General features: G+C 44.2%; 1 protein-coding gene across 1 annotated transcript in view; it reads left to right on the top strand.

The window, feature by feature from the left end:
- prdm6 (PR domain containing 6) overlaps window positions 1–19,800 on the top strand; it is a 124,218-nt gene that overhangs the window by 10,041 nt on the left and 94,377 nt on the right. Inside the window, exons 2-3 of the mRNA XM_034118736.1 lie at window positions 3,038–3,186; window positions 3,637–3,795. Of these exons, the coding sequence (XP_033974627.1) occupies window positions 3,038–3,186; window positions 3,637–3,795 (308 nt within the window). The remainder of the gene's footprint in view (window positions 1–3,037; window positions 3,187–3,636; window positions 3,796–19,800) is intronic.

The following is a 19,800-nucleotide window of genomic DNA, read 5'->3' as shown; positions in this document are numbered from 1 at the left end:
CCAGCTTCACAGTAGCATGCAGCTAGTACGTTCTTGTGTGTGTAGTTAAATGGAAAATAAAGTGTGGAATTCCATATTAAACACACCGCCTCCGACTCCCATTCATCGGCTCTACACCACGCATATTTTTGTATTTAATTAAATTGCAGCCTATTGCGGTTATGTAATCGCACAAGCTGATATCGCGATTTCGATTGCGATTCGATTAATCGTGCAGCCCTAATCTTATCTTAATTTATTTATTGGAAGACATAAATGGCGCGTTTCCACTACACGGCCTCGCTCGGCCCCGCTCGGTATGGCTGGGCCTCGCTAGGACTGGCTCACTTTATGGCGCATTTCCATTACAGTTTAGGAACTGGGGCAGTATCTATAGTAACGCAGTGTAGGCGGAGCCGTGACGTGATCTTCAGAGGACCCCAGAAAAACAACACAGCCGTTAGCTGTTAGCACTCAGAGCTCACAGCTCCTCATATATGTTCAGAAACTAGACAAAAGTTAAACAAGTACAAACCACAGACTGCCTGTGTCATGGTGAATACAGTCGCTGCTTTATTTATGTCTGTATAGGCCGTTGTTGTGAGTGTGGACGGTCGGAGCATATACTGCGTTAGCTTAGCCAATCTCCATTTAGAAAACAAGCATTTTAAAAGGTTTTTCCCCTGCCGTCTGTCTGCAGACTTGACAAAGCATTAATTCATGGTTTTTACTAACCGGTATCAGTATGTTGTTACTTCGGCATCATTTTGAAACGTGTATTACAATTAAATCACGGTCAAATATGTCCATCTTGTTGTAGTTGTAGCCCCCTTGCCAGCGACGCTCTCTCTAGTTTAGCATACTCAGCCCGACTCAGCCTCGTTGCCTCTGGCCCTGGACCCGCGATTTTATGAGGCCAGAAAAACTGTGAATTAGGACCCGCCGGCCGGTACTAGGCCAAGTGGAAACGCAACCAAAGACGGGCCGCTGACGTCACAGCCCTCTTAAACCGGGCTGCGCGCTGTAGTGGAAACGCGCCAAAAGTTAAGCTTCATTCACACGATACCTGATTTTCTCTTTGCTCAACGCATGTTTTGGGGCAGAGCCTTGCACTGTAAAAAGCTAGTTGGCTGGCTAGCTTGCGCCACTTCATACAGCTGTCATTTGATTGATTGCGCCTCGAAAAGTCAGCGGTAAACAAGATAAAAGTTTAAATAATTTGAACTTTGAGCGCAGCCCTCTGCGACAATTTAGAGTGGTGCGCTACGCCGATGGTTAGCCTAGCTTAGCATAAGGTTTGGAGAAAGATGAAAACAGCTAACTTAAGTTAAAAATGAGCACTTCTTATCCTCTCTTATCAACATCCCAGGGGCCCTATTATGCTTTTTGGGAGTTTCCTTTTCCTTTAGTGTGTTTATATAGGTTTTTGTGCATTTAAATGGTCTGCAAAGGCTACAATCTCAAAGTTCCCTCCAGAGGGAGTTTCTCCTCCACACACTGAAACACCTCCATTGGACTCCTTTGTTTACTTCTGTAACATAGTGACATCACTATGTAACACTTTTGTTTCTATTGGCTAGCACTCCAGTACATTGCACGTAATAGGCTAAGTGGCGGGACAACTCTGAGCAGTTGACTACTAACAACAGAGCCGGCCAGCTATCCAATCAGAGCACACTGGGCTCTGGTTTCAGACAGAGGGGGAAAAGAGTAGCTGCAGTACAGGCAGTATGAGAAAAAAAGAGCTTTTTGAACATCAAAGCATGGAGAACCTGAAAATGAGCATAACAATGTGAACAAAAACTGAAATATAACAATGGCAGTTTATCGTTTCAGGGTAAGTTAATGAACTACTTTATGCCAAACAACAGGGAGGGGCAGTCAAGTCTTTCCAAATGTTGACTATTCTTCTTATATATATATATATTGTATACATATAATATGTTGGGATTTCTACCCTTAAATATGATCTCTCTTAGTTTCTCGAGACAGAAACATTTCTTGCATTTAATATCTAGTCAAATAAACACTGTTTCTTCACACAGCTGTTAAGCACAGGGTGACTCACCGTAACCCATTAAACAGTGTTCTCATTGGTGAACACTTCCACATAAAGTCAAGGGTTGCGGAGAACTTAATCTTTTTAACATTTTTCCCATTTACTCAACCGTGAAGCTGTGTCAGATTCTGTGGTTTATTAATGACCCTAATGTGGTTTAATTTTCTTCAATCCATCATGGTGTCAAAGCAGCCGTCAGTCTCTCAAACTGCGGATATTTAATTTCAGGAAGAACAGAACATTAACATCCTGTTCCTCTCAGCCTCGCTGCTCTGTGGGAGTTTTTTGTCCAGATAATAATCTCTCATTATGTTGCTACAGTCAATTAACATCCATTACTGTCAGACTGCATCTCTGAGTAAATGTTGACACTCGCTAATTCCCAGCAATACGCGGCTCGCCACATTTAACCTGGAAAAAGAAAACGTGCAGAGAGCCGAACTGACTTTTTGGGAGAGTTTCAAACACATGCTCTTTCTCCCTCATACCTTGTTCTTCACACAGTGTTTCACTTTAGCAGAACATTATTTTATTAAACCAAGGGACGAATTAGTATTGAAAATAGTCTTTTTAAATTGGACTTTTGAAAGTGTTTTATCTTTAATGAAAGGAACATACAGTTAACCTTATGAGCTGCAGAATATTTTAAAAATAAAGGCCATAAATAGACTTTTGATTAAAAATGTAACCCCTTACTCATTTGAACCCTTCTGTTGGTAAATTCAGTAAAAATAATATCTTAATTTAAATGATCCGCTGAGTAAAAAAAAAGCATGTCCCAATAAATTCACTTAAATAAAAAGAAAAAACACAAAGAGAATATCATAATGTTCACAATTTGCAAAGGTTTTAAAACATGCAAAGTTAAATTAAGGGCCACACACAGCATTTAAATAAATACAAAATTAAATAAAGGGTGCGTATTTAGATCATATAGCAGTTTGATAATGGTGTGTTTGCTGCTAATAAAATGTAACATCACTCTTGTCTCCTCTGCAGGTTGTGACATGTGTGCAGACAACAGGAACGGCGAGTGTCCGATGCACGGACCCCTCCACTCTCTGCGGCGCCTCGTCGGCACCAGCAGCACGCCGGCTCCCGTCACGATGCCCGACGTCCCTGATTGGCTCAGAGACCTGCCCAGAGAGGTGACACTTCCTGTTTGTCTGACAAATGCTTTTTACATAGTTTCAAGGTTGCAAAAAACATTGTTTTGCACTGATACCTTTTGTGAGTTTGCTTGCATAAGGTGTCTTCTTTGGAAAAAATAAGAAAAAATCACAAAACACACAAACATTCTTTTTAAACATATTAACGCAGAGATAGTGATGATCCTAGGGATTAATAAAAAAATCTAGATATCAGTACACTATTATATCTGATTATAAAAACATTTTATTTTAACTTTGACTTCAAGTGTGAAATTAAAACTTTTTTGTAATATTATGACTTTTTTTCAATATAAGGATTCTCTCTTATTTTATGCTTTTAAACTTTAGGACTGAAGTAGTAGTAAGTTCAATAATTGAATTGAATCGATAACTGAATCAGTCATTTCCATTTGAAGGACTCATTCGACCTGTGTGTTGTGTGTGCAGGTGTGTCTGTGCACCAGTACAGTTCCCGGGCTGGGTTACGGGATCTGCGCGTCTCAGAGGATCCCTCAGGGGACCTGGATCGGCCCCTTCCAGGGAGTCCCCCTGCTGCTGGACAAACTGCACTCTGGAGCCGTCAGGAACAGCAGACACCTGTGGGAGGTAGGTCACGTGACTACAGACTGCTGCTGGTTTTACTCTTACATGTTCATTTTATTGTCTATTATCTATGAAAGCATTCAATTCTGTTTCATCAAAAAAGGTTGTCAAAGGTATTCAAATATCGGGTCGGTTCAATCCACTTTATGTCGGGATGTGTATATTGTGTGTGTGTGTGTGTGTGTGTGTGTGTGTGTGTGTGTGTGTGTGTGTGTGTGTGTGTGTGTGTGTGTGTGTGTGTGTGTGTGTGTGTGTGTGTGTGTGTGTGTGGGTGTGTGTGTGCGTGTGCCTGTGGTCAGCGTCATGTCACCTCTCAGTCCATTGATCAGAGGAGATTGTATTTACATACAGTGGCAGGGGAAAGTCAATGTGGCAGTTATAAACAGCGGCATTAGCATTAGTGAGAGAGAGGGGGAGACAGAGAAAAGGTGGGGGGGGGGGGTGAGGCAGTGAAGGATGCTCGGAGACAGAGAGATGGATGAGTCCCTTATGGCCGAGCTGGTAAAGGTCAGTCAGACGTCGGTGGAGCGGACATCAGTCTCTCTGCTGTTGACCGCAGCAGGACTTCAGAAAAATGGGGGTGGGGGGTGCTCGAGGGGGTCTGAGGTCAGAGGTTAGCAAGGGTGGGGCATGCAAAGTAATCACGGGCCAGGAGTGAGCAGCGTGGCATGATTTGTGCTTCCAACAGAGAAAGTGTTGAGTTCACTGACAGCAGGATTTTACAGTTTTTTATATTTGATCAGATGCAGACTCTTCAGAGACTTTAGCGGTCACTGGAGAGTAGCTGACTGGGTTCTGTAACGTGACGTATGATATTGTATTAGACGTGACGTGACGTATAGTATGGAAAAAGTTGTTTACCTCCAAAGGATAGTCACTGATGGGAGCGTTAGCCACTCGCCTCAAATGAGCTTTTATTGGTTATATTTATGTAAGCGCCCAGAGATCCAGATGCATATTTAAAATAATACGAGGTTTAACAAGAAAAGAATGGAAAGATTTTAGATAAAACACTCAGAAAATACGTTTTCAACATTTTACAAAAAGGGCAATTCTTTAAATGGAGGGCATTTTCTCTATATTAAAACTGGGTTCTCAAAAAGTGTATTCATACAATTACTTTAAAGGTGGGGTAGGTAATTTTGGAGAAACCAGCTCGAGGGCGCTAGAATTTGAAATAACACAACTGGAAAAAAATCTGCCACTTCCTTACAGAGCCCCTCCTCCAACACACACGAACGCGCACATGACCAATGAGGGCACGAGATAAGTTTGTGCACAGATGGAAGGCTGACAGGCAGGTAGGCCATCCAGTTATTTTAGCCGGGCCGGCTAAAATGATTGGTCGTGCTTTTTACAGTATTACGGCTTCCACAGATGACATTTTTTTATGGATTTTTTGTCAAAGCACTTAAGATATTCATTGCTATCGGGATGTTAAGAGCATTCCATGGAATATAACAAAAAGTGTATCTCGAGCCGGTTTCTCAAACTTACCTACCCCACCTTTAATGAAAATATATAACTTTTTAACTTTTTGTAATATTGTGACTTTTTTTCCTCAACATTTTATTTTTGTCCTCCGAAAAAAGGTTTAAACTGATATCTCACTCTTAAATACTATTCCTTAGTATTTTGAAACTTGTATTTTTTTCTGTCTTTATTGTTTTTGTTGTCTCGGTTTTCTGTATGAATTCAACTACATTTCCATTCAATTGATATGTATAGATAGATAGATAGATAGATAGATAGATAGATAGATAGATAGATAGATAGATAGATAGATATACTAAAACAATCTGAATATGAAGTAAAAATAAGACTAAAGGTGCAAATGAATACAAATCCCCATATTATGGTATTTTGAAGCTGAGTAATTAAGAGTCCTTGTCTGGTTGTTGTGTTAGGACCCAACAGAGTGGAGCTGGGGCCCACTGTGGGTTCTCAAACCGGCCTTTGAAGCCCTCTGCCTCGGAGAACTGCTCATCCGATAACCCGGCTCTAACCATCGGCACATTATCGGCTGCCGGGCTAAAACCGGTCATTAGGTCTATTGATGAAGAAGCCTCACACGCAGATCCCATTAAAACTCACTGTTTGTTAAACTCGCCTATTGACGCCCACCAAAACGGGAAGAGATATTTGTCCTATAGCCAATCAGGGAGCTTGTGTCATGTTGTCTATGGCGTCCAGGAAGGGCCAGTTTTAATTAAGACACTTGCCGTTACGTCTGGGTGCAACAGGGTAGGATTTTCTGCCGCTGCAGTATTTTACGGCTCGACACATTGATCTCCTGCGAGGCAAGACTCGATGTGTGCGATTATGGAGGAATAATTATTTAACTCTCAGGCCCGGAGCTTCACTGCTTCTCTAGTTAGTCATGAGAAAGAGATCTAAACATGTTATTATTTTATATCTATATTATGTTTTGTGATTTTTCACTCTGCACATTTGCAGTTTGTTAATGAATCAGTTAATGAATTGATGGTTAGGGTTCAAATGAAAAGATAAATAATTATATTTCGTACTCTGGTTCCAGTTTCTCTTGTGCGTGGATTTGCTGCTTTTTTCTCTTTTATATCATTGTTCTTTCAACAAAATACCTAATAGTATATTGCAGTTTACCTACGTAAAACAAAATTGAACCAAAGTGAGGAATGTTTTTCATACCCTTGTATAGTTAAACAAAATGGAAAGGAAGGTCGGAAGGAAGTTACAGCAAACAAAAAAAATAAAGGACAAGAAGAAAGATGACATTATTTATTTTTATACTGTGCTTATCTTAAATCTGAATCTGCCAAGTAACCTGAAACTGAGTGAGTTTTTTGGGCTAAGTAACGTTTATTTTTTTACTTTCTATACTGACACTAAAGTAAAAATACACAGTCCTCCTCCGGGTCCTGAATTAATTGTTTAACTTAAAACGGGAATAAGATGAAGTCACGTGTCAAAAAGAAAGCATAACATTTTTTCAGCTAAAGAAGAAGAGGGTCAATGTTCAGAAAGAACACCGGAATCTAGAGGGAAGGAAAAAGAAGAATGGAGAAAACTAAAAGCAGAGATAATAAGGGAACTTTCCTTTATTATATTAATGATAGCTCATGACCTTTTTACCTTTCAGTATTTTTATTGTCTTATAAATTGCAACACGCTTGGATAATGGCCCCAGCTCAGAGGATATTGGATTACAGAATTGACAACTTTTTGATTACCATATTACTTTATTAAGTTAACTGCTCCTCACATCTTTGCAACTTCTGTACTGACTGCAAATGATTTGCACTTTCCAATGATTGGTTAGGAAAAATGAAAGCCCCTTCTCCAAACAGAAATCAGCAAGCACACAAAATGTTCATTCAATCTAATAATGATCTCATCTTATGTTGAATGATGAATGTTTACAGTAAACAGTTACTCTAGCCATGAAATCAATAAAGTATTTAAAGAAATATAGTATTTTATGTGGGTCGTATTAGAAGAAAGTGGATTTACTGCACTTTGGTCAAATTCAACCTCAGAACCAACTTCCAACCAGTTGCGTGTCTCCAAGAAACTGAGATTCTATAAGACACATATGTCTCAATTTTGTATTGGTTCCTATCTTTTGCATATTTCATATTTCTCCCGATTTAAATATGATGAGCATTTTAGAGTCCTTAAAAGTTAGGGTTAGGGTTTGGGTACAAATCTGGAGAGCTAACGTCAAATCTTTTGTTATGAAGTATGGTATTATGTTGGTTGGACTTAGTTGTTGTATGATTCAAAAGGAACAGGACTTATAATAGCCTGAACGTGCCAAGAAAAAGTCAGCACATTTTTGTTTTGGTAATATTTATCCTTTTTCTGTATTGGAATCTAAACCAAGATTTGATAAGAACTGGTTTTGGGTGCCCAATCCTGTTATAGAGTAACATTAAATATTCCCACTTGTCAGATCATACTTGTTGAGGGAAGGGAATGCTGTTTCCCGAGGATTCAAACTGATGTACTGCCGGGCCAAAACCTTCAGGCCGTTCTGATTGAAAAGTATGTGCAGTAAAAACAGGAGAACCGTTGTGAAGTCACAGCTCTGACCTTGTCCTCGGGGGCTTTTTTTACGGGAGTTTTCTTTTGGACAGATCTGAGACAGCGCGAGTTGTCAGCACAGAGTCAGTGAAAACAGCCCGGAACTTCAGAGCGGCAAAGAAAAGAACCTCAGCTACACAGTTTGAGGCAAAATATTTTGTTAGTGTGGGATGTTGATGAGACTCATGAGGATGAAGCAAATTCCAAAACGCCTGTTGGCATCTCGGCTTTTTACATCTTAAAACTCTATTTTCTTTGTCTGTGTCTTGGAACAGAATCACAGCTTTTGACGTCTTGACTTGGCTGTTGGTCTGTCCGTTGGTGTTTGTCTGAATGTCCATCATTGTATTCCCACTGTATTCCCTGCAGAATTCCCATTGACTTTGTGTTTTCAGTGGTTTGTGGTCACACCGTCCAGTAAAGGGTTCTGTAATGTTTTCTTGACTGATGTCATTATTTAATGTTTATGTAACTGTCTACAGTACATTCTGGGTTTTATTAGAGGGTCGTTGACATCATTCGTTTGATTACATAATAACCAATGCTTTTATGTCAAACTGCATGTTTTGGTTTCCTGTTCCTGCTTTGCTTGCAGTGAGGCATTTGAGTTTTTATTGATGGAATTTGGAAATAAAAGCAGTGATGACTACACTGATACAATGCAGCAGTTCAGTGGGTTTCATGTTTATCTGACAACCCTTCAGTGGTTCATGGGTACAGTGAAGAGATTGAAGGGCTAAGTCCTGTCACTGGCTTTCTTTGATGTAGTATATTTTAACCTGTTAAGCCCGAGAGACCCCGGTACCGGGGTACTGCCGCAACATCTTGCAGGAAACAGTGTCTGAGGGCATGTTCATTTAATAAAACTATGAATGTTTTATATCCATGTAACGGGAAGAAACTCATCTAACTGATCATTTTTTTTTTTTTTTCAAAAGAAAACCCACAATGCTAACACTGAGCCTCTGAATTAGCAACGAGCGAAAAATGCTAACACCTTACTGCACCGAAAATCACTCACAAAACCTTATTATTTATCTTTTCACCACATCCAACACATTGATTCACATCGTGAGGTGACACAGAATCTATTGACACCGACATTACCACTGAATTATACGTATTTGCGACGTTATAAGCAAAAACGGACATCAAAACAGGTGACGCTAGGTAGCTAAAAATGCTAACATTTTTACCTTGGCTCTGTAGTCTCTCCAAAGTGGTCTTCGATGGCATTAAAACGATAAAAACGCTGCTGAAGTTAATCCATAGGTTAATCTAATGTGTCTGTGTCCCTTTGAAATGATTTCTGATAAATCCATAAGCATTAAAACTGCTTTTCCGTTTCCAGATGTCAAAGCTAGAGATAGGTCCACTCTGATGCAAAATTACATGCGCGAAGCCCCCACCTTTTCTCTTCACAACGTGTGTGTGTGGGGGACTCCCCCTTCGATTCTATTGGCTCTAACGGTCAGAAAGAGGTGTCAACCATCAAAATCGAGCAAAGGGGGCCAGAGATATGGAAAATCCACCCAAATGACCCCAGAAGTGGTTTATTTTTGCTAAATCTCTCTAAAAAGGTCAAATGTCACTTGTTTTGCATCAATCTTGATACAGGGTACTTATTATATGTTGTACTTTGGATTCCTAAAGCTTTTAGTCTATTAACCCATCATCCAAGGGTGGTTTTCACTATAAGTAAAAAATAATTTTTGGACGGACACTATAATTTACAGTTTTTTACTATGTTCAATTTGAATTTTCTTTAAAATAAAAAACATCTATATTGATTCTGACTTTTCTACATCCAACTCACAGGTTTATCATTACTTTGAGAAAAAAGATTATTAATTTAACCCTTTTAGAAGGGAAGATATGGTCATTTGTTCTGGGAATGTCATTTTCTAGCCTGAGACCTGAAAAACAGGCTCAGGGCTTAACAGGTTAAAAGAAGGTAGCTGTTCTTTTTTCTCAGATAGAACCTCGTAAATGTCTCTGCAAACATTGTTACACGAAATGTGCAGAGCAACATTTGTTTTTCTTCCCAAGTTGGAACATTATAGGGACTTGAGTTCATGAGTTATTGGATCACAGATCTAAAAACTATAGTCAGTTAACTTGTGAAACACACTAAGTAACCTAACCCTAAACCTAAACTAAGGATGAAGCTGGTACTATGTCTCGTCCGACTTCTTGTCTTTGTTCCTCAGCTTCAAGCCCAGTAGTTGTGAATGCAGACGTACATTTTTTTAAACACAAATGTATAGTTTAATTTATTAAAATGTGTGGGAGAGAAACTGAGGGACGCCAGGGATTCTAGCCTTTGCAGACCATTTACATGCACAACAAACATTATAACAGACAGGGAAGGGAAAGCCCCAAAAAGCATAATAGGGCCTGTACATTTTAAAGATTCAAGAAGTGTATAACATATGTGACCTGCTCCATCGAAATCACTCGCATTGACCCGAAGACACATTTTGAGTTGTATACACTGTTGGAAAGAGCTAGCTTTCTAATGATATCAGGATTGTTTTTGTACTCCAAATATTAAGCGAAATATGTCACATTATATAATGACTGTCACCGAGTCATCATTTTGAGGAAAAGGCCTTTAAAGTTTCCTCTTCTCTGGAATCCATCGATCTGATTGATTATTAGCGCAGCAAATTATCAAACGGAGGGAAGATATTTTCGTTTGGATTACTGGTCTGGGGGAAGCTCACAAGTTTGTGTGTGTTTACATGTGTGTGTGTTTGTGTAATTTTGCGTTTGTGTGTATTGTGTTTGTTTCCCGGGGAAAACACTCACGAGAAACACCGGCTGTTGTTATACCTGCTGTGACGTCAAGTTACTCCGTTCTCCGCTTGTAATTATGCCGTTACAAGCTTCAAAGTTGTATTTATCATCTGAATTTGCCGAAACAAGTTTAATATTCTGAAAGCCAAGACTTTGTTTATTTGAAATCAGATGAAAACAAACTGTAACGGACCCTGCCGTGTTATCTATGATTACTATACGCCGACCATTCATAATTTTAGCAGCAGAGTGGCGAGTGAGAGCTGTCATCTTCCCTTTACAAGCTTCAAAAATGTATTTATCATGTGATTTTGGAAATAAAAGTTTCATATTCTGAAAGCCAAGACTTTGTTTGTTTAAAATCAAACAAAACACCCGAACCCCGAAAAACTATTTTTTTACACAAATCCACGTTTATTTTGAAATGAGCCGTTGCGACTTCCGACTGATATCGATAGAGCGGGTCACATATTTGAATCAAGTTAGTTTCAGAACAGTTATATCTTACACAGGCTCCGCCCTCTACTGGACTCTATGGGTACTACCTCTCAACCATACTATGCAAGCATTCACCTACTGAGATATCTATAAATGTAGCCGCCCCCTCGGGGCAGGCCTACCTGAAGGCGCGCGCAAGCTCACCGTATATAAGGCGGCCTCGCCTCCTGACTGTCATCCTTTTCCCTTCAGCGAGCAGGATAAAACAACTGAGACTTAAACGAGAAAAGAAAGAGAAAGAGAATTGAATCATGGACTCACCACTCCTTGAGCCCCGGCCCGGTCCTACATGCCCTGGCTTAATCGCAGGTGCCGATCCCCACCGCCTCTGTTTTGAGTGTCTGGGGCCTGACCACGCCGCGGACGGCCTGACCCAGTCTCCGGCCTGCAATACCTGTCGTATGCTCCCACGGCTCAGCCGCCGGCATCGTCTGGAGCATTTTCAGGCGTATTATGTCTCGCCGGAGGAGGCGGAGGACCAGGACCTCGAGGTGGTGGAAATGGAGGAACAGGATGTCGCCGGGGAGGTGCCATTAGTTTTCGCCATTCCGGCGGGCCGGGCGGCCCCGTTCGTCGAGGAGGAAGACGACAAGGACGCCTCGATGATTGGTGCTTCCGGGTTCGGCGTCCAGGAGGGTCCACCGCACAGGTCTGCGCGTCAGGACTTCCCTGCGGTGATGACCATGGCAGGGGAGCGTGTAGGCCTACCGCTCCCCCCGCCACTTCCACCGAAGCCGGTAAGCCGCCACCATCAGGGGTTCTACGGCCCGGTTCTACGGCCCGGTTCTACGGCCCGGTTCTACGGCCCGGTTCTACGGCCCGGTTCGTCCGGCGCAGCCGGCCTACGTTTCGCCCCCGTTGCCAGATATCTGGCAGTGTGTGGAGATCTCACCGCGCTGTCCAGGAAGGATCGAGATGATCTCCTTAGGGCCCCCGTATCCACGGAGGGGCTCCTTGGATCGATCACCTCGGTCACACAGTGCTTCAGTCGCCTGGAGGAAGAAAGGGTGCAGCTCAGCCGCATGCTGCCGCTGGCTCTTCCTCGGGCTCCTCCTCAGGGGAGGGAGCGCGGCGCTACGGTGAGAAGGAGAGAGAGGCGCCGGTACAGAGCCCCAACGGCTCCCGATGCTCCCTCTACATCCTCGGCTCGTCCCGCGGAACCGGCTCAATACCGGCATTCGCGGGGACGGGCTGTCCGACCCCGGCAGGCTCCACCTCAGCAGAGGGCTTCTGGGTGGGGTGCACCGTCCTCCCGGAGCTGACTGGCGGTGGGAGGAAGCGTCCCGGCGGAGAGAGTGGCTTTCTCCACCCAGGACGCGAGGGCGAATCCCGCCTCCTCCCTCTTCGATGCAAAAATTGTGAAACATTCAACTTTCAATAAAAATGATTGCATGTATCCCAGTCTAAGTGTCATTCCTCTCCACAATTCCACACATAAACCGCAGGAAATGCGATCAAAGCGTTATGCGGGTACAGGGGCATTATGGCCGGCGTGTTATTGTTAGGAGACACACCGCTCCGCGCTCCCACAAGAGAGCGCCGCGGTGCGTTCAGGGACCTCAGTAGAAAATCGGCCCTTTCTGTGTCGACCCCCCATGGGCCGAACTTCCTTTCATGGAGAGTTTGGCGGCGGAGTGGGTCACCAGGGAGTACCACAGCTTCTTAGCTGTGGCTCCACAGCTGATTGCTTGTCCCCTAACACAGTGTTATGGGGAATGGAAGCTCAGCTGTGTATTAACAAAGTGGATGGACAGGACACTGAAACGGGGTTACTCACTCCAGTTTTGGTGTCCCTCCTCCATTCAATGGCATAAGAGAGGCAAATCTATCATCCCAGGAGGAGATAGGTTTCCTTTCGGCAGAGATTCAGGCCCTGGTGCAAAAACAGGCGGTGTCTGTTGTGCACCCTCAGCACAGAGAGAAGGGGCTTTATTCCATGTACTTCCTGGTTCCCAAGAAGACAGGAGAATTCAGACCCATTCTAGATCTCCGCAGCCTGAATCAGCATATTACCTGCAAAAAATTCCATATGTTAACTATAAAACAGTTATTGGATCTAGTGCAGCCGGGCGATTGGTTCACAACCATCGACCTGAAGGACGCTTACTTTCATGTTGAAATTGCTCCAGAGCACAGAAAGTATTTGCGTTTTGCCTTCCAGGGGATAGCCTATGAGTACAACAGACTACCGTTCAGCTACTCCCTATCCCCACGCACATTCAGCAAATGTGTGGCCACAGCGCTTCAGCCGCTTCGCGACCATGGCATGAGGGTTTTCTTTTATCTGGACGACCTCATAGTCATGGCCAGGTCCAGGGAATGGGTAATGTTTCACACAGCCCAATTGATCCTACACCTAACCAAGTTGGGTTTTGCGGTCAATTGGAAGAAGAGCAATCCCATACCTCACCAACAGGTGCAGTATCTGGGGATGGTGCTCGATGCAGGCAGGCTACACGCCACCCTGTCAGAGAGCAGACAGGCATCCCTGCTTCGGGCAGTTTACAGACTGCGACAGGGGGCAACAGTGACAGCTTTGACCATCATGCAGACTCTGGGTCTCATGGCGGCTGCTCACCTTGTGGTGCTGCTGGGGTTGCTGCATATGCGCCGCCTGCAGAGGTGGTTTGCCGGCCTTTGTTTAGATCCCAAGAGGCACAAACGACGTCTGGTGACCATCCCCCCCTCAGTGGGGGTCCCCAGAGCATCTCCGGAGGGGAACTCCACTGGGGCGAGTGACCTCCTACATCACGGGGTTCACAGACGCATCTGTGACAGGATGGGGAGGGACCTGCCTGAAGAGAGCTATAGGTGGTCGCTGGTCTCTGACAGAGACGCGGCACAGCAACCTTCTAGAGCTACGGGCAGTAGTGTTGGTCCTCCAGCATTTCAAACCCTTAATACAGGGCAAACATGTGCTGGTGAGGAGCAACAACCGCACCACAGTGGCGTACATCAACAGGCAGGGCGGAGTTCGCTCCGCCGCCTTGTTGACCACAGCGGAGAAACTGTGGTTGTGGGCTTCAGAGATTGTGTTGTCTCTGAGAGCCCTCCATATCCCGGGACTGGAGAACAGGGGGGCCGACCTCATGTCAAGAGGCGGGCCCCTGCCAGGCGAGTGGGTGCTTCACCCGGAGGTGGTGAAGCAGATCTGGGCCCAGTTCGGGAGAGCGGAGGTGGACCTGTTCGCCAGCCGGCGTACCCTGTGGTTTTCCATGGCTCGGTGGGACAATCCACCCTTGGGGGTGGACACGTTTGCACACGAGCCATGGCCAAGAAAGCTGCTCTACGCCTTTCCACCACTGCGCCTCATTCTCCCCCTCCTGGGGAGGGTGAGACGAGAACGTCTGTCAGTCATCCTAGTGGCCCCAGATCGCTGCGGGGCGCCGTGGTTCGCAGAGGTGACAGAGATGGGCGATTCCTCAGTTCTGGGGGGCGATGTCTCAGGAAGCAGGTGCAATAGGGGCGTTACCCTCTCTGGGCCAACCTCTCCAGGCTTGGCTCCTGAGAGGGACAGGCTGAGACAGGGGGGATTGTCTGACAAAGTTATTCAGACTATCCAGGCAGCAAGAGCAGAATCCACCACAGCCTGTTACAGGCCAAAGTGGTTGGGATTCCAGCGATGGTGTGAGGAGCGGAGTCTAGAGCCCCTATCTTGTACGTTGGGCTCTATTCTGTCCTACTTACAGTTACTGGTGGACAGTTAAAGTGTATGCAGCAGCCATTTCGTCCTGCCATGAGGGATTTGGCGGCAGGTCAGCCTTCAGTCAGCCGCTTATGTCGCGGTTTTTGCAGGGGGTCAGGAGGCAGCGCCCAGTAGTGCACGCCTCCTCCCCGCAATGGGAACTGACGTTGGTGCTCGAGGCTCTGGTCACAGAACCATTTGAGCCTCTGGAGCTCTCCTCCCTGAAAGCACTGTCATGGAAGACAGCGTTGCTACTTGCCTTGACTTCAGCCAAGAGAGTGTCCGAGCTGACCGCTCTGTCGGTGCACCCAAGTTGCTTGTTGATCCGGGGTGCCTGTAGCGGGGCGACACTCAGACCGAACCCCACCTTTGTTCCCAAGAGCCTAAGGAGTTTGTTCAGGTTGAGGGCTATACAGTTAGGTGGCTTTAATCTTCCACCCCATATTGGGGCCAGGAAGGCTAAATTGCACCTCCTCTGCCCGGTGCGCGTGCTAGCATGTTATGTGGAGCGCACGGCTGCCTTTAGGCGCACTGAACAGCTGTTTGTGTGCTTTGGGGGTGGTGTGGCTGGTAAAGCTCTGTCCAAGAAACGCCTGGCAGGATGGCTCTGCGAGTGCATTTCACATGCCTACGGTCAGGCGGGGATAGCCTTCCCCACAGGGGTCCGTGCACACTCTACACGGGGTATGGCTGTGTCAACAGCCTTATTCAACGGCGTGAGTGTGGAGGACATATGCACGGCGGTGTCTTGGTCCACGCCAGGCCCCTACACAAGGTTTTATCTCTTGGACATGTCTGGCTCCTTCTCATCGTCTGTGCTTGCTGGGGCAAAACAGGACTGGTGAGGCGGAGGGGGGGGGGGGTAGGTATCTGACCCCCCCCCCCCCTGGATATAATGCACTTATGTTTTCCCATGCTCCTTAGGGACCCGGGGAACATGGTGCGCAGTAAGCCCCATGCAGGGCTGGAAGACTCTCCCCGCCTGCTCATAGGCAAGTGAGCCTTCCTCACTATTTTCCATGCACACTCTTCACGAGATAAGCATGTCTGATTGTGCTCTACCAGCCAAGTAAGCTGCGGCCCCGACTTCTCCACGGTCACAACCGGAGGAGAAGAAGTTGCGGTGCAGTGGCTGTTAACCAAAAGCCGGTCAGGGGCAGTGTGATGGGTCGATGTTGTTGGACGACAGGGCGTTTATGCATCAGGGCTCCAACCATTGTACCCATAGAGTCCAGTAGAGGGCGGAGCCTGTGTAAGATATAATGGGGGGTTACGTATTGTAACCCTAGTTATATAAGCACAGGCGGAGCCCTCTACTTGGGGCCCTGTCTGTCCTATGCCGCTCGCTGAAGAGGGTGTGGGATGACAGTCAGGAGGCGAGGCCGCCTTATATACGGTGAGCTTGCGCGCGCATTCAGGTAGGCCTGCCCCGGGGGGCGGTTACGTTACGGTTATCTCAGTAGGTGAATGCTTGCATAGTATGGTTGAGAGTACCCATAGAGTCCAGTAGAGGGCTCCGCCTGTGCTTATATAACTAGGGTTACAATACGTAACCTCCCGTTTTAAGAAGATGTGTGATGCATATAAACTGATAGGTGTTTCTGCATTATTGGTTGAAAGATTTGAAAGTTAGGTAAGTAAAACAACCAGAGACTAATCTAAACAAATCACTGTTTCAAAAGACACTCAGATAGCGCAAACCTCCGCTAAGGCAATGCCGTATATTGCAATAATAACAAAAGTGACACATAGTCATTGTGTCTGACCTGTAATGAAGGGCCGCTCCTATATGTAATGTTTTTTTTTCCAAGTCTCATGAAAATTGTTCTGGTCGTTTTTTGGTTATCTTGCTCTCAGACAAACAAACACAACCGAAAACGTAACTTCCTCAATGGGGGCTGGATAGGTCTTGTTGGCCATCACTGCTGCCGCAGATATCTTATATTTGAAGTGTTGATGTAAAATCCTCTTTAGCATATGTTAGTTATGTTCATCTAACACTCCTGTAGAACAAAACTATTTTTGGCTCCCAGGAATTCATTTGAGTAGAACATCAGACTGTGGCCACCATAAACCACCAATTACCCACGGCGCTGTTTGGTTAAACCCACTCGGTGAGTCGGGTTAACTCAGTTCATTTGTCCTCTCTGTGTGACATCAGCCTGTAGGCATGGTAACTGCAGGAGGTTCAAGAACAAAGACTAGGAGTTTTCCATCATGACCTTCATGTTAGAATAATACAGTGTGTGCTTGTGAGTTGTGCTTTTTTTACAGTATACCCTCCCCTGTGTCGGTGTCTGCTGAGGTTTCACTTGCTGTGATGAATTAAAGTGCTAACAGTTACACATTCACTTCAGGCCAGAGTATTAAACCATCTCTTGATCTTCTTCTGTTAGATCACTTAGCTTGAGCATTAATCAATACAATTACTACTTGAACAGACAGAAAAAGGATCTATCCAAATAAAATATATACCAAGCTTCATCTTGTTACAAATAGTTGTTGATTGCTTGATTTATGTTCTCTTCTCTTAAATATTAGCTCTGTTTGGTCCAACCTTTTTCGATCATTAATGTTCTATTCTACACCTTCTATATCCTCCTTTCTATAAAGACATTTCATTTCATTTCATTTAATCGTTTATTTGAACCGGGACAGTGCACATCGATGAACACTTTAAAACAAAACAATGCTTACAAGCGTAAATGAGCCGGATTTTAGCTTTAAGCTAATTTTCATCCGCAGTCCCCTCACATACAACATACAAGAACATGACATTTATATACATAGCAAAAATAAATACATGATATGCAGGAAGAGCATGAGCAGTATACAAGCATTTACCACATGGCAGTACAATGTAGCAGCTATGGTATATAAAGTGCAAGATAAGATAAAAGTGCTACATAAAGTGCAAGAGTAGATACCCCTGTATAAAAGTGCATTGATTACACGTCTGTTTGTTGCTCAACCGTTCTTTAAGTTGTCCTTTAAAACTATTGAGAGTGGGACAATCCCGTATCTCAGTAGGGAGGCTATTCCACAATGAGCTGCCTTTAATGGAAAGGACATTTTGTCCAAAAGTGGTCCGTCTGTGGTGGACTTCACAGTCTCCTCTGGTTTCTGACCTAGTGCAGCGTCCAGTGTGTTTTCTGTGGATGAATTCCCCTAAGGGAGGGGGGGCCAGTCCATGTAAACATTTATAAAAAAAACACATACTTTTAAAAGACTTAAAATGGTCAAAACTCAAGAAATTGTTTTTTTCAAGGATGGCACAGTGGTGGTATGAATAAGGCTTTCTGTCAAACACCTTGATAGCTCTCTTGTACAGCTGTTCTATGGGTTTCAGGTTTGTGGCACAAGCAAACGACCAGTTTGTAAAACAGTATTCAATGTGGGATAGAATCATACAGTGGAGGTATGACTTTGCAGCATTGACAGTTAAGAAAGGTCTAATTTGTTTAACATTTTGCAAGTTGAATTTAATGGTATTGGATACTTTCTTAATATGTTTCTTAAAAGTCAAATTCGAGCCCAGTATGACTCCAAGATACTTGAAGTGGGGGACTAGTTCTATTTCTGCTCTGTTTAAAAACACATTGGATCCTTCGATTTTAACTGGTCGTTTACTGAACATCATGCATACTGTTTTTTTTGCATTTAACTGTAAGCAAATGTTGTTCAGCCAGTGTTGAACTTTGTCCAAAGCATTTGAGAGACAGGATGAGATAATTTCAGTGTTTTTCCCATGTACAAAGATAACCGCATCATCGGCATACATTTGCACATTCAACTCAGGACATACATTAAGCAAGTCATTAATGTACAGAGAAAACAGTAATGGTCCGAGAATGGAACCTTGTGGAATCCCAACAGGGTTGACAAGGTAGGGGGATTTGGTACCGTTGACCAAAACACACTGTTTTCTGTTTGATAAGTAAGATTTAACCCAATGTATTGAATCTGCCGAAAAATTGAAATAAGTCAGCTTTGTAAGAAGCACTTGGTGGTCAACAGAGATGGGGTCGTTACTAAAAAAAAGTAATATATTACATATTACATATTACTTTAAAAAAAAAAAAGTAATATATTACACTACTTCGTTACTCTCTACATAAAGTAACTCGTTACTTTACTCGTTACTTTACTCGTTACTTTACTCGCAGGGCCGGCCCGCCCCTCCCTGCAGGCAGATCACGCAGACTGCTAAAGTTTCAAATGTTCTCTTTAGTTCAGTTTCCATTGTCGCATAAGACTGATCCAGATAGCTCTGACCATGGCTGTCCTCTGTCTCCTGCTATCTGTATTTTGCGCAGTATATCTCTGAACGATGCGATGGTGATTCCACTGTGCAAATGGGCAACATTACCTCTACTATGAAGGATGCTACAAGCCTGTCCATCTCTGCTTTGGTTACCGGTCCTCCAAATTCTCATTTTTGCTGCTTCGGAGTCGGCGGCGGCGCACTCACAACATCCTCACTCTGGGTTCGGGGGTCCTTAGCTATTAGCTTCACCTTAGCATGTGTTCTTTGCAGGTGTTTGTTGAGGTTTGACGTGGTGTTTACAGCAGTGGATAACAGCTTCTGGCCTGGACACAGTTTGCACCTCACCGTCACATTCCTGTCTATTCTTCGGACGAACTCAAAATAATGGGCATACCTCCACCCCTCGAAAGTTATCGCTGACTCAGCCATGTTTATGCAGCACTGCACGTGGAGATGTGGACGCGCAAGTCGTGCAGATTACGTACATATAAACCTGTGGTGGAAACCCCTCTTGTCTGTCAGTGTGATTATGACTGATTTTATAAAAGTAACGAAGTAACACGTGTCGGGGCAATGTTAGTAACTGTAGTGTGATTACTGAATTATAAAAGTAACGCGTTACACTACTCCGTTACCGACAAAAGTAATATTATTACTAGGGCTGTCAGTCGATTAAAATATTTAATCGCGATTA

This window comes from Trematomus bernacchii, unplaced genomic scaffold (genome assembly GCF_902827165.1).
Source record: "Trematomus bernacchii unplaced genomic scaffold, fTreBer1.1, whole genome shotgun sequence".
NCBI classification, from domain to species: domain Eukaryota; kingdom Metazoa; phylum Chordata; class Actinopteri; order Perciformes; family Nototheniidae; genus Trematomus; species Trematomus bernacchii.
Note: the sequence above shows the minus strand (reverse complement) of the source record. Positions and strands in the feature narration are given on the sequence as shown.